The sequence below is a fragment of the Ruditapes philippinarum genome, unplaced genomic scaffold (assembly GCF_026571515.1).
Source record: "Ruditapes philippinarum isolate M1 unplaced genomic scaffold, ASM2657151v2 ctg7052_1_1_1_1, whole genome shotgun sequence".
In the NCBI taxonomy this organism is placed as follows: domain Eukaryota; kingdom Metazoa; phylum Mollusca; class Bivalvia; order Venerida; family Veneridae; genus Ruditapes; species Ruditapes philippinarum.
In genome coordinates, this window is record NW_026854234.1 from 28,660 (window position 1) to 44,823 (window position 16,164).

The 16,164-nt window shown below is 32.0% G+C and overlaps 1 protein-coding gene across 1 annotated transcript in view; it reads right to left on the reverse strand.

Moving 5' to 3' along the window:
- Nucleotides 1-7,579, reverse strand: part of LOC132739503 (5'-nucleotidase domain-containing protein 3-like) — a 34,420-nt gene extending 26,841 nt beyond the window's left edge. The window contains exon 1 of the mRNA XM_060727221.1: nucleotides 7,391-7,579. Coding sequence (XP_060583204.1) covers nucleotides 7,391-7,547 — 157 coding nt within the window. The 5' untranslated portion in view covers nucleotides 7,548-7,579. The remainder of the gene's footprint in view (nucleotides 1-7,390) is intronic.
- Between the last annotated feature and the right edge of the window lie 8,585 nt (nucleotides 7,580-16,164).

Sequence of the window (16,164 nt, forward strand, 5' to 3'; positions counted from 1 at the left end):
AATATCCATAATATAAATTATTTTACAAAAATAAAAATTGTTTTCTCAACCTTTACTTGCATTTTGAATAAAATGAAACATATGTGACATCCTATATGGGGATAAAATATCGAACTGCTTAGTACTAAATTTTCCAAATATTAAGAAAGTGGAAAGTTGAATGTTTTGAAAAAAAATTGCTAATACAAAATTTGTGTATGCATTCGACCCTCTCACATATTATATATGATATATATCCTTTGAATGAAGACATAAAATAATCATTTCCAAAATTGACATTTTTGCATTCTACGAATATTTAACTTTGAAAAAATTGACTGAAAATTAGCAAGGTACCCAACTTCTTTGAATTTTCCTGGGTTAGAAAGTCCCTCTAGATAGAGAATTTACAGATTTTGATATATTTTACAGACATTTGTTATTAATATGCAGCCAATATGTTACATTATTAGATCTGAAATCTACGTTACCGAAGAAATACAGTGTCATTACCGAAATAAATGCCATCCTGTTATATCATAGTTTCTTGTTCAAAATATTTCTGGCAAACTTGCAAAATACCCTAAACTTTTACTTCAGCGATAAAAAATGACACAATGACAACATCAAATTTTTAATATTTTTCAACCTCAAATGCTTTATTTTATTGAGAATAGGCGTAATATAAACTAACATGTAGTGCTACATGACTGGTCAGTGATCAGCTGATTAGGTTTAACTATAAATTTTCAACCCATCTTTTCAAAATTGTTTTAAACCTGACCACACATCAGCTGCAGATTGTTTTATAGGGAAACTCTGCTGGGAACAATTTAATCTGCCAACAGTTCATTTAGATACTGTCACAAAGTATAATTGCTCATTGGCATGCCAGTGCCATGTGGAATTACAACTTACTCTCCTTGCTTGATTTTTAGGCTGTAATTATCTCATAATTTTTTTTTTTTTATTTGTAACAAAATTTGAAATCTAAAATTGGCACAAGATAGTTAACAAAAAAAAAAAAATGATATCAAGAGGAAATTACATGTAGCATAATTATTTAACTTTCATGAATGATTCATTGAATTTTTTAATTAAAATAATCCTGAATCTAAACATTTATTTAAGATTTAATTAAATATAAATGTAAATGAAAATTTCAAATAACTTGTTTAAATTATAATAATTTTGCACATTATTTATGGATCGGATTCACACTTGGACAAAGTAACACTTCCAGTATGACTACTGACAATTAATTCAAATGTTTTGAACTTTTGATTGACCTTGAACATCAAGGTCAAATATGAAATTTGGAATTTTTTTGTTACAAGAAAATTTAATTATGTTTTGTAAGAGTTACATATTACATGTATTTGCATAATTATTGATAATTCATATCTTATTGAAATAGTATGTCTTCAAAGGACTTGCATCTAAAAGCTCAAAATATTGGATCTTTGACCAAAAATAGGGCAATTATTTATAATATTTTGTGTTTATAAATGCACAGTATTAAGGTTTTTGATATTAAACCTCATGTTGTGCCTCTAGCTAAATATATGCAATGACTTGAACTTTTTCATCTATATCAATTTTTTTAGATATTCTTTGTACATTTGCAGAGAATTTAATGTAATGCAGTAATAATGAATCTTAACAAGTGCTTGTGAATGATATTACAGAAAGTAAAAATTAACTGTTGCACTTAATCGGTGTATTAAATTAGGGAATCAAATTTTCTTTTTTTTAAAAGGAACAAAAAAATGATGTTTTAAATATAATATACTATGCCAATTGTGTGGGAAGCTGCGTTCCCCATTACAGGTCACATAATGTTGGTCTTTTCTTAAAACTTTTCATAAAAAGACTGTTGTTTTTTATTAATGACACTATATATTTATATTGTGTGTACCATTTTTTACATAACATATCTACTTTGTGTGAAGTCAAACATGTTTATTAGACTGTGTAGCAATTATCAATATTTTCTAATATCAAATTTGAGCATTAGTATATCTTTTAAGTTTAAAACTTTAAAATTCTGCAAAATTTTGATCATAGATAAAGTGTCATAAATATTCTGGGAATTTATAAAATCATCAAAATTGGATATATTTCAGTCAGAATTAGGTTCATATAGCAATAACTTCCCTATATTAACATAGAATGGTTTTGCAGTTCAGTAGATATAATGGTTTATTAAAATGTGGAAGACTTAGAAATAAGTGGGAAATTAATGATACCTTTTCAACAAATATGCATTGAAAGAATTTATTATAGAAAATGTAAATAAAACATTTTCTGAAAAAAAAATCTTGCACTGAGCCCTCAAATTATAGTTACTGTAAAAAATGTAAAAGGCATATGATTAAAGTTTTTCATTCAATATCAAGTTAATAAACAATATTCGATGACCTGTAATTGTGTAGCTGAAGTAACTGTTTTGAAAACAACAAAGGGCCAATTGCTATCATGAATGTAAGAATAAAGGTAACAAGTATTTAGACCAGGTTAAAAACTTTTGTTGCCGCCGATTAAAACGTTGTAAAATATTATGTTGTTGATTTAATTATAATTAATTTGTCTCCCGTGCAGTCCTATTTACTATCTACAGAATTCTATGAACGAAAGTAGCATGCGGACGGTATTGATATTGTGTGATAAACTTTGAAGATCACTGACAATCATTCGAGTAACCGAGTACTAGATCGGAAAAATGACCGAGTACTCGAGTATTGATTTTGATATTCGTTGCCATCCCTATAAATTAGTGCCATTGCATATCTGTCCGGACACATGGTGCTGCAGTGTGGACAATTTTGGTAATTTTGAAACCCTCCTTGATGGGCCTCAGATATAAGTGTCAATATAAAAAAAAGATTATAATCAAAAATAAACAAAGTTGTTTGTTAGTTAGAAGAACCTAGCTGTACTGTGTCAAAATCTCAGATCTCTAGCTTTCAATTATTTTCTGTAAGGAAAAATGTTCAAAAAGTGTCAGGTTGATGGTCCCCGACCAGTAGTTGTTTTGAAGAATAGTGATGTAAACAACACTTATAAACGTAACTCTATAGTGATAGTGACCATTATTTATGATCCTGCATGCATGTATGAAGTTTAAAGTGAATACCTTTAGTTGTTTTGAAGAATAATGTTGTAAGCAACACTTATTTACGTTCAAATACTAATAGGACCATAATTTAGTCAAAATCCATGCTAGAGTTACGGGCCTTGGATAGTGACCTTTATTTATGATCCTGCAAACATGTATGAAGTTTAAAGAGAAAACCTTTAGTTGTTTTGAAGTATAATGTTGAAAGCAACACTTATTAACGTTTAAATAGAACCATAATTTAGTCAAAATCCATGCTAGAGTTACGGGCCTTGAAAGTGACCTTTATTTATGATCCTGCAAACATGTATGAAGTTTAAAGAGAAAACCTTTAGTTGTTTTGAAGAATAATGTTGTAAGAAACACTTATAAATGTTCACAAAGGACCATCATTTAGTCAAAATTCATGCTAGAGTTACAGGCCTTGGATAGTGACCATTATTTATGATCCTGCAAACATGTATGAAGTTTAAAGTGAATACCTTTAGTTGTTTTGAAGAATAATGTTGTAAGCAACACTTATTAACGTTCAAATAGGACCATAATTTAGTCAAAATCCATGCTAGAGTTACAGCTTTGGAAAGTGACCTTTATTTCATCGTCGGATACCCATGGCCGAACCATTATCATTCATCAGCATGTTATGTGACATGTTTATCAATCGTGGGTATCCGACGATGCCTTTATTTATGATCCTGCAAACATGAATGAAGTTTAAAGTTGATAGTCCTTTAGTTGTTTTGAAGAATAATGTTGTAAGAAACACTTATAAATGTTCAAAAAGGACCATAATTCAGTCAAAATCCATGCTAGAGTTACAGGCCTTGGAAATTGACTATAAAAGATGCATTAAGTTTCAAGTGAATACCTTGAGTTGTTTTGAAGATTGAAGTTGCAAGCAAAACTTATACCAAGGATTTTTTAAGTTCAAAAAGGGCTATAATTCTGTTAAATTCCATGCTAGAGTTACGGGCCTTGAAAGTGACCTTTATTTATGATCCTGCAAACATGAATGAAGTTTAAAGAGAAAACCTTTAGTTGTTTTGAAGAATAATGTTGTAAGCAACACTTATAAACGTTCAAATAGGACCATAATTTAGTTAAAATCCATGCTAGAGTTACGGCCTTGGATAGTGACCCTTTTTTATGATCCTGCAAACATGAATGAAGTTTAAAGTTGATAGTCCTTTAGTTGTTTCGAAGAAAAATGTTGTAAGAAACACTTATAAATGTTCACAAAGGACCATCATTTAGTCAAAATCCATGCTAGAGTTACGGGCCTTGGATAGTGACCTTATAATATGCTCTTAAATGAGTGTGTGAAGTACAAGCAAATATCGTAAGTGGTTCATGGGATATGATATTGCACGTAAAACTGTAACCAAATTATTACACCAATTCTGACATCCGGGTGAGTAGGATAGTCCTACTAGAATTGGAATGGTCAAGCTTGAGATAAATCTGTTAAAATATAATTATAAGCTACCTTTGAATTAAAAAACACTGTCCCAGTATTTTTATCAATCAAGAATTACAAAATTATACATTCTAAAGGATTTCTATAGAGTTTTTAATGAAATATGATAGACAAGATCAACAAGGAAAGGCGGCGTTCAATGAACGCAACCCCCACATGACCCAGCAACAAGAACTAGCAGCAAGGAGCCCAGGAGGACCCGTCATGTGGGTTAGTTAATATCTGGATAATTTGGGAAGTCATGTACATAATTAAAAACAATTATGGCAAAATGAAAAGTTTTCTTGACTTTGCCTTGTGAACTCAAATAAATGGGCATAATATCACTATAATTTTCCTTCCTTATCGTCATGTAATAAGGGGTATGATCTGAATTTTGGCTAGACTGAATTGTATGGGTCTTTTTATAGAGTAAGTTACTCCCAAACTGTGTCTATGGAAGTAAATGATTATGAACAGACCATGATGTTTTTTGCATAAGTTGTTCATTTTGTGTTAAAAAGTGTTTTATGAATATACAAGATATGTCATAGTTTGTCCTAGGGGGGCATCAAAAGTTATTTTTGTCCAAGGGAGGGCTATTTCATTTTTACTAGGATGTCCAAGGGGTCTTTATTAACTATTATACCCTATTGAACAATCTTACTAAAGCTCAGATCTTACTTTCTTTTTTACATGTAGATCTGATTTCCACTGTATTTTGTTTTGCAGTCATTGTGAAAATGGATTTCCCAAGAATTTAGGCTATTATTAGCTATTATTAACAATGCAATCCATGTATTTTTGTTAGAAAAAGAATGTTTGAAAAGTAATATGAAACAGTAAACTGAAAATAATAGACTCAATTTTTAATGGTCAATATTGTTTTGGCAGTTTAACAGGGGTCTGCAAGGCTATATGCAACATCGCCATGTTTGATGTTTGTTTTCCCCCAAATCGCTCCCAAAATTGATTTTCCAGCAGATAAAAAAAGAAATTACATTGCTTTAAGATTCTGAAAGCTTCGCCGCTTGATTGCCTGTTTTTAAAAGGACTACGAGAAGGTGACAAAACCTATTGCTGATAATCAGATCCTAAAGCGTTGACATATGGCAGATGTCGTAGGGGTTTAATTTGGTAGTTTGTCCAAGGGGTTTGGGGGATATATTTAAATTTTTTGTCCAAGGGCGGTCATTTTGATCAAAGTCTCTACTATAGAGTGTCCAGGTGGGGGGTCTATATAAGTGTTATACCTTATGGAAGATGTCCTAGGGGGTCAATTTCAGTAGTTTGCTCCGAGGGTGGATATTGAATGTTTTTTGTCCAAAAGGGGGGCTTATTTGGAGCAACGTTCTGTCCATAGGGTGTCATGGGGGGTCTATATAAGTGTTATACCTTATGGAAGATGTCCTAGGGGGTTCAAATTTCAGGAGCTTGTCCGAGGGTGGATATTGAATGTTTTTGTCCAAGGGGGCTTATTTGGAGCAGACGTCTCTTCCATAGGTTGTCCAGGGGGTCTTTTTAATTATAAGTAATATACCTATGGAAGATTGTCCTAGAGGGTCAATTCTAGTAGCTTGTCCGAGGGTGGATATTGAATGTTTTTGTCCAAGGGGGCTTATTTTGGAGCAGACGTCTCTTTCCATAGGGTGTCATGGGGGGTCTATATAAGTGTTATACCTTATGGAAGATGTCCTAGGGGGTCAATTTCAGGAGCTTGTCCGAGGGTGGATATTGAATGTTTTTGTCCAAGGGGGCTTATTTGGAGCAGACGTCTCTTCCATAGGTTGTCCAGGGGGTCTATTATTATTAGTAATATACCTATGGAAGATGTCCTAGGGGGTCAATTTTAGTAGCTTGTCCGAGGGTGGATATTGAATGTTTTTGTCCAAGGGGGCTTATTTGGAGCAGACGTCTCTTCCATAGGGTGTCCAGGGGGGTCTATATAAGTGTTATACCTTATGGAAGATGTCCTAGGGGGTCAATTTCAGGAGCTTGTCCGAGGGTGGATATTGAATGTTTTTGTCCAAGGGGACTTATTTGGAGCAGACGTCTCTTCCATAGGTTGTCCAGGGGGTCTATTTTTATTAGTAATATACCTATGGAAGATGTCCTAGGGGGTCAATTTCAGCAGTTTGTCAATGGGCGATATTGAACATTTTTGTCCGAGGGGGGTTATTTTGAGCAAAAGTCTCTTCCATAGGTTGTCCAAGGGCGGCATTTCAATCAAAAGTCTCTTCCATAGGTTGTCTATTGTATTATTTTTGGCAAAATCTTTTACAGTAAAGGTCGTCCAAGGGGGTCATTTTGAGTAAAACTGTTTACATTATGTTGTCCAAGGGGGTACCTTCGAGTGTTTGTCCTAGGGGGGGTATTTTCGTCTCAGACCTCTTCCATAGGGGGGGTGCGGATATTTTCTGGAATAGCCCATTGTACATAAAAATTTACTGCAACCAATCAGAATTGCCGAATTTAGGTGACATTTTCAGATCGTAGTAAGATTTTACATCAGCCATATTTGTTTATATTTGACAACCACTGAACGATAATACGATATTTGACAACCACTGAACGATGTACACAATTAAAGATTTTAGGTGACATTTGTACAAAATACAAAGGCAATTAATTGAAGATTATGTCATCTTGTATTGAATGGTAATGATCTTACAAACGTAAAACCAATACAACTGATTATTCTTTTTTCACAACATCTGCCATATTCTTAGATTCTTATATCTAAATAATTAAATTGAACACTTGAACAGTTGAATTAGATGACAGTCGAGATAGATCAAATTAGAATCTATCATAAACTGATAAAATGCACAAATCACCTGTTATATGCTTTTTTCTTTCTGAATACACTTTTCTCCAATACTGTGAAAAATACTTTGAAGAAAATGTAAACTGTCTTTTAGATTCAATTATGCATTGCCTACAAATTTTTATTTTAGTCAAACTAGTTCGTCCGAAAAAATTAGCAGACGCCATGACCGGTGTCGATGTAAAATAAATTTTCTGTGAGTTTGAAATCCGAGTTTGGAGCACCACACTAAATACTGTATTCCGGTATATACCGGACACGGCGCTTGAATGATAAAATGCTAAAATCTTGCCTTCTGGTCTCAACCCGGTACGGAATTAGACCCAGCCCGTTGTAGTCTAGAAAGTAGTTCTTTTAAATTATGAAATGGCCTATTTCAAGTCATCTTAATTGATACTGGTTATATTTTAAGTATATCTTTAGTAATTGTGTACAATAAAGTTTCATTTCTGAGTACTTTAAAGGTTGTTTTTGATGTATTTTTTGCAGAGGATTTTCATTTCTGGGTGGAAGGTTTCAGCAGGCACTATGCACAAGAATACACACCAGTTACTATTTGGAATAATCTATAGTGATTACAGAAATTTAAAAAGCTGCAGAAAAACTCCAAGGGCTAATGTATTATTTTTTGTGCTGAATTTACTAGGACTTTGCATTGTTGTTTTAAAGAAAATGGTCATGAAGTTTCGGTACCGGATTTGATTTTTTTGTGCAGAATTTAGCCTTAAATGTAATGGATTTACTATAGGATATATGGGTCGAAAAATTCAGTTGGGCCGTCTCCTTCTTTTGAGATAATCAGGCATGAAAGCCTTTACGCTGGCCTTAAGCGCTCTACCTACTGAGCTAACTTTTACTGGCCTCGTGCTCTACTACTAGCTAACTTTTACTGGCCTTGGCGCTCTACCTACTGAGCTAACTTTACTGTCGCTCGGCTCTTACCTACTACTGAGCTAACTTTTACTGGCCATTTTCTTGCGTCTTCTACCCTACTGACTGCTAACTTTACTGGCCTTGCGCTCTACCTACTGAGCTAACTTTACTGGCCTTGCGCTCTACCTACTGAGCTAACTTTACTGGCCTTGCGCTCTACCTACTGAGCTAACTTTACTGGCCTTGCGCTCTACCTACTGAGCTAACTTTACTGGCCTTGCGCTCTACCTACTGAGCTAACTTTACTGGCCTCGCGCTCTACCTACTGAGCTAACTTTTACTGGCCTCGTGCTTTACCTACTGAACTTACTTTACTGGCCGCATGCTCTACCTACTGGGAGTAGGTAACTTATTTTACTTGCCTTGCGCTCTACTTAATGAGCTAACAAGGGATGCAGAATTTACTGTTTTGTAAGTTACATATAGTATAACCATACTTAGGAAAGGGAGGAAAAACAACAGAAGTGCTAAAATTTAAATAAATTAAATTTTTATTAAATAATATTTAAAGTCAATTTACAGAAACAATGGCTAAATAATGTAGAAAAAAAATGAAATGTATGAATAAAGAACGCACCTTGCATTTTTTTCGAATCTAAAGCAGCAGGAGTGAACAAAATTTGTCCTAATAAACAGTTTGTGATTAATTGACAATAAGCAAATAATTTTCATTTTGTTCTTTACAATATTGATTTGTGGAAGACAATATACAAAATAATTATGTATACAAAACAAGAAAATAGACAAGAGATATCTCGGTGCTTCTTGTCAAAGAAGAGCCTCTTGGTAAAATTAAAATGTTTAGATATTTTTTTACATTATAAAAGGGTATATACTCTGTCAAATATCTAAGTGAGAAGTTATGAGGCCTGAAACAGTGACCTCCAATAATGCCCCCTTTAAAATAGTCATTTCTAAAAAGAACAGTTAATCTATTCTTTATGATTGATAAAAAAATAATCAGGATATCTTGCATATCAGACAGGATTAATCTACCGTTTTACACCCGGTGCATAGAAGAACCTTGTATTAACCCCCATCGTAAGAACAGTCGCGCTGAATTGATCCGTTTTTGTAATTTCTGTTCTATAGAAATAATTGTATGGTAATATGCAAGAAAAAGAATCAAACACCGGCTGTCGGTACAGGACTGGGAAATTAGCTCTCGTGTGACTTGTTTTACCGGAGAACCTCGCAGAGCCTCGTTACCCCGTTGGCGCGTAAACAGTCAACCCTCGTGGGCTAGATATTCCGGTCCCCGTACCGGCAGTGGTGTAAGATTCTTATATTCTTGCATCTCAGACGGAAAATTATCCCCCGTTTTTTTCCCGGGGTAGAAAACTCTGTCTTCACCCCTTTTTAAGAAAGTCGCGGCCCTTAAAAGAGGCATTGACGCGGGGCCTTTTTTATGAATGAATTGCATTTTAAGATGACGTCTTTTTTCCTTATGAATGAGTTTATGTTCATACGCTACTAAAAAAAAAGTGCGTAAAGAGAATATAGTTTTCATAATTTCTGTTCCGAAAAAAATTAAATGTAAAAATGAAGAAAAAAATCAAAAACCCCGGGTGCCGGTACAGACGGGGAAAAATTTTAGGCTCTCGGGTAACTGTTTAGCGGAAAATCCGGCAGAGCCCCCGTTACCGCTTAAACAGTTTTCCCTTGGGTAGAAATTCCGGTCTTACGCAGCCGGTGTAAAATTCTTATTGACCTAAGTAAATTTTTGGAATTTCATGTAATATTTTTTCTATGACGTGAAAGGAACCGAGTTATTTTCGCTGGTAAAATTTAATATCAAACTTTGCCAACATAATGGCAGCATGGGAAAATTAAGTTTGGGCCCAAAACATTGACAAAGCAGTAAGTAAAGTTGAGCCAAAAAAATGATAGCATGGTTAAGTTAGCCCAAAAATTGACAACGCGTAAATAAAGTTGGGGCCAAAAACAATGATAGCATGTTAAATGAGCCAACCTTGAGAACACAGTAAGTAAGTTGAGCCAAAAAAAATGACAGATGGTTAAGTTTTAGCCACACTTGACAACACAGAAAAAGTTTAGCCAAACAATGACAATGGTTTAAATTTCAAAAACATTGACAACGCAGTAATAAAGTTGACCAACAAATAGATGGTTAATTGCGCCAACACAATTTTTCAAACGTAAGTTAAATTGAGCCAAAATAAGAAGAATGGGTTTGGATTTTTGCCATGAACAATTTTGGGCCCGGGTTTGCTTTTTTCATTTGGGGAAAACATAAATTAAAATATATTCTAAAATATAAATAAAAAAGTTTGTGTTTCTACAATGATTTTTTTTTATCCATATTTTGTGCATCTATTTGCCTTCTTTATAAATTGTTATAATTAAAAGTTCTTTTATAAAAAAATTCCCAAAAATCTTCAATTTTATAATCAGTAAGTATATTTCGATTTAGAAAAATTCAATTCAGACATAAAGGCATATTTATTTATATTCCTAATAACAAAAAACATTTAAAAAAATTTTTAAAAATTTTCACAAAAAATTTTTTTTTTTATTATACAAAACGTATCAAACAAAAGCTTTTTTTCTCTTTTTTGATTCAAAATATAGAAATTTTCTTTTAAAGATTAAAAATTTAAAACAAAGGGGAAGAAGATTTTAAAATCATACAAATTGGGTAAATTTTTTTAAAATTTGCTTTTTTAATTTCAAAATCGCAATTTATCTTTTTGAAAATAACAAAATAAAATTTCTTGAAAACATTAAAAATAAATTTAAAGATGTTTTATTTTTCCCCCATCATACTGAGCAGAGGTAGCTATATATTTTTAAAAATTTTTCCCTTTTACGAGGGTTGTTTAAAAAATTTGTGCACTGCAGTTTTTTTTGTGGAAGTTTTAAAAAAAACAACATGAATTAAATTTTTTCATTTTAAGGAAAAAAACTCTCTAAAAAAAAAAAACAAAAGAAAAAGCTGGTAAAACCCGGCCCCTTTTGTGTAAAAGAAAGTTCATTTTAATTACCTTAAATAACGTAAAAACCGGCGCAAAGACAAAAAATTTGGGTTAAATTTAATTACTGTAATTGGGAAATTTTTGTTTGGGTTGCTTTTAAAAAATGGCAATTTGCTTTTTTTTTATTAATTTTATTTTCTGTCAAAGGGGATGAAATTTATGAAAGTTTTTTTATTTTTTTTTTGTTTTTTTTGGGAACGTAAATGTTAAAAATATTTCACGGTGCATGAAATATTGGACAAACCCCCGTCACAAATTTTCCGGCATACGGACGGGCGTTTTAACCCGACCGGGTTTATCGGTTTACCGACTCTCGCCATTTTTACCCGAGGTTTTTTGGCCCCTTTAAAAACCGCATTCTTTTAAAACAAACTTGTCCCCCTTCCCTTTTTAAATTCTTTTTTAGGGATTCTGTTGGGGTTTTACCAAATATTTTCACAAAAATTAAAAGACGTTCCCTATTTCCAGACGTTTGGGGCTGGCCCTTTTACGTAAATTTCAGTATTGACGACCAAAACCCCAAATGTTTGTTTACGGGCCTTTTCAAAGGGCAAATGATGTCAAATTTTATATTGCCGTTTAAAAAAATGACACACACATTCCCTAAATATTTAACTTATATTTAGTGGTTTAGAGCCACAACGAATACCTTGCATAAAATAATGAACTAACCCAATTTTTGTAGTGCGGGGGCTTTTTTTAAAATTTATCAAGGGAACTTTTATGACATTTTTATTTTTAAAGGGCATTGGCCGGTTAAAGTTTTTTTCTTTTGTTATTTCCCAAATTTGGGGGGCAAAATTTTTCCCCCCCAATGAAAATAAAAATTCATGTTTTTCTATCAAAGACTCTCACAAAAAATAACTGGGAGTGCACGAAAATTTTTTTAAAACCCCCGGGATTATTTGTTTATTGACTCATTATAGAAAATTTTTCAAAAGTTTTTGGTTAAAAATTTAAAAATGGCTTAAAAAAGTCTTCCCAATTTTTAAAACTTTTTACTTTTAAAATTGGGAAAGGAAAAACTAGTCCCCTGAAATTTAAAAATATACTGAAAAAATTCCATTTATTTACCTGGGGTTTTCATGCAAAAAAAAGAATATAAAATTGAAACAAACAAATTGGGAAAATTTTAAAATTATTTGACATTTTATTAAAACCCCCAAAATTAAAACTGGGGACACATTGGCCCTTTTTATCAGTTTTATACATTGCAATTAAAATTTCATTTAAAAAGTTTTTCAATTTTTATTTTTTTAAAATTTTACATTTCTGATATTTTTTCCCTCACATTTCCAAAAATTTATAAAGTTGGGGAATTTAATTATAGTGGGAAAATTTTTTTGCTTCTTTTACAAATTTGGGAATTTTGGGCCCATAAACTTTTAGTGATTTAATATTTTTCATGGGAAATCAAAACCCCCTTTTTACATTTTGGGTACCTTTTCCCGCAAATTTTTGCCCATAAAAAAGGGGTACTTTCCCTTTAGCTGTACAACCAAATTTTTATATTTGGGTCTACCCTGGGATCACTAATACTTTATTTTTAAACTATGTTTTAGGAAAATTTTTATTAAATGGGCATAATATGTTTTTTTTAAAAAAGGGTTTTGTTCCCCGTAAAAAAAACAAAAATTATATTGATATCGTGGGGAAAAATACTGATTTTAAAAAAATTGAAACCCAAAAAAAAATAAAGATATGATAATAAAAAGGTATTAATGATAATGTTTTTACAGTTTTATTTGGGTTTTAAAAATTTCTGGTTATTTTAACAAAATTTTTTTACTTTTTTTCTTTATAATGGAAACCCTTTTCCCCTTTTAAAAGAAAAAAAGCAAAAAGTATAAATTTTTCAAAAAAAATTACCAAAATTAGAAAATGAAATGACCCCTAAAATTTTCTATTTTCATGTCCAAATTTTTAAAAACAACTAGGAGAAATTACCAAAAAAAATTACAAATTAAAGTTTTTGATAAACCCAACGAAAATAAAAATTCCCGAAACTGAAACAGTTTTTATCTTCTTTCAAGAAATTTTATTGGGATTAAAAAAAAATAATTTAAAAACCTTTTTTTTTTCCATTTTTGTAAAATTTTAAAATCTTTTCCTATTGTAAAATTAAAATTTTTCAAGAGAAATGACTGCCTTTATGTTATTTAAATTTTTAAAGGGAAGATTTTGTTAAATACTAAAAAAAACTTTTAAAAAGGGGGACTGGGGCCAGCACCCCCCCTGAAAACATATAATTTTGAAATTTTTTTGTTTAAAAAAACTAGATGTTATTTTTTAATTTAAAACTATTTTTTTGGTATTTTTTTTTTTTTTATTTAAATTTTATATACAAAAATAAACAACAAAATTTGAAATTATTTAAAACCCAAAACAAACCCCACCCTTAATTTTATTAAACCACTTTATAAATTTTTTTTTTACATACGAACAATACCGAAACATGGCAAAAACCCAATTTTTTAAAAACCCTTTAAAATTTAAAAAAAAACCAAATAAAATACCTTAAATGAATGACACAAAAATGAAATATTTTTAAAACTTTCCCCGAAAAAAATCGCTTATTTTAAAAAAGGGAAAACTTTTAAAATTTCAATTTGTTTTAAATTTAAAATTTAAACAGATTAGAAAAAAAAACTTTAAACTAAAACCCCCAAAAATTTACTACATTTTTTTAAAACAAAACATTAACCCTTTTAAATTTTGGGCCCGACCCAAAATTTTCTTTAAAAAACCAAATTTTTCCCTTTTTTATCTTACCCAAAATTTTGGGTGATTTAAAAAAATTTTTAAAAAAAGCCTCGTTATTTTTATTGTTCCACCTTTGAAATCATTTTCTGAATTTACTGGCTTTTTTTATGTCAAATTTTTAAAAAGTAGCAAGGTGTGTAAAGAAAGAAACCCGCTAAAACATTTTAAAAAAACTTTTTCCCTTGAAAGTTTAATTTTAAAATTTAATTTTAGACACAAATTTTGCAAGGTTATATAAAATTTTTCAATTTTTTTGATTTTTATCCATGGGTTTCCTTTTTTTTTCTCCAAATAAAACATTGGTAAAACAAACTTTAATTTTTTCATTTGTTTCCCAAAGCAAATTGCTTTCCCAAATTTAGCAAGTCCCCAAAAGTCACTATCGGTTTCCCAAAATTTTCCTTTAAATTATGTTTCTAATTTTATGCTCAGTTTTTTTTGAACCCCTTTTCCCAAAAATTATAGTTTTTAAGGGCAATTAAAATTTTAAAAACAAAAAAATGAAATGATGGGGCTTTTAAGGGGCTCCATTATTTGAATTTCCCCCTTTTATTGTTTAGGAAAACTAATTTTTTCAGAACATTTTTTGTTGGGCTTTAAAAAAAAAGAAAAAAAATTTAATTAAATATAGTAAATGAAAAATTTACGAAAATTTTTAATTTTATCAAATTTTTACCTAAATTACCCGCAAAATTTTAATATGGATCCCAGAGGGAAATTTTGATTCGTTAAATCTTTTTTAATTATACGATATCTGTGTTGGGTTGCCTAATTGGGAAAGTAAAAGATGAAAAATTTATAAAATTGGGCCCTGGTAATCCTTCCAAGGAGAAAGCAAACCCTTTTAGATTTAGCCTTTTCGGCCCCCCTTCCTTGCAAAAAACGACTGGGTCCCGTTTACAGGACATTTGGGGCCCCAAAAATGAAAACTGAATACGAAGGCAGGGGTGGTTTTGCATGGGGAACCCCCCGTGGGTGTCAAACCCAATTTACCCCGTTTTATGTATAAAAGCTAGGGGGTAAAATTTTTGAGGCGAGAAACCCCCTTCGGGAAAAAGGGCAAGGGGATTTCATTAGCGGGTTGCTAAGAGCCGTTTTCCCCCCGTTACAAATTCCGGGCTTTCACCCATTTTAAATACGTATTCCGGGGGGGGTTTTGGGCATTTTGAAAAACAGTTTTCCCTAAAAGTACGCCAAACAATACATTCTTTCTAGAAACCCAAAAATTGAAAGACTCTGGGCCACCACATAAAACATTTTACCTTAAAAAACAGTTTAAATTCCCCCCGCAGAAAGGGTTTATTAAAAAACTCAATTGCAAGAACTTTTACTTCCCCCAAGCTGCCCACAAAGGGAAAATAACTTTTGCCCTCATTTCCAAAAGGACGGTTTTTCGTGCCCCTCCCGGGTCAACCCCCCACTACAAAAATGAACGCTCGCCAAAGGATGAATAAGGGCATCCCGGTCCCAATGGGTTTTTCCTTAGATTGGGGAAATTTCCTTTTCCACGTCGAACTTACAAAAAGTTTTAAAATAGAAATTGAGGGCCCAAAAAATGACGCATGGGAATTGACCCAAAAAATTGGGCAAACATAATAGAGTTGAGCCCAAAAAAAATGACAGGGATGGTTATTTAGTCCATTTAAAAAACACAGAAGTAGAGTTAAGGGAAAAAAAATGACAGGGGATTTGGGGGTTTAAATTTAAGCCAAAACATTTGACAAACAAACGTAAGTAAAAGTTTAGCCAAAAAAAATTTACAGCCATGGTTAATTGACCCCAAAACATTTAAAACCCGTAAGTTTTAAAATTGAAACCAAAAAAATGATAGCTGGGGCAAAATTTGGGTCAAACAACCCTTACCAAAACCAAATAAGTAGAGTTTAGCCAAACAAGCAGCAAAGGTTTTAAATTGAGCCCAACCCCAAATTGAAAAAACAATTGTTTTGGGTAACCCCCATTTGAGGTTTTCCCCAAAACCCTTACCAACACCCCGTAAAATAGAGTTTTACCCAAACCCCAATGAAGGGAAAAAGGGTTTAGTTGAATTCCCAAAACCATTTTGGGGAAACCCGTAAATTGAGTTCGCCAA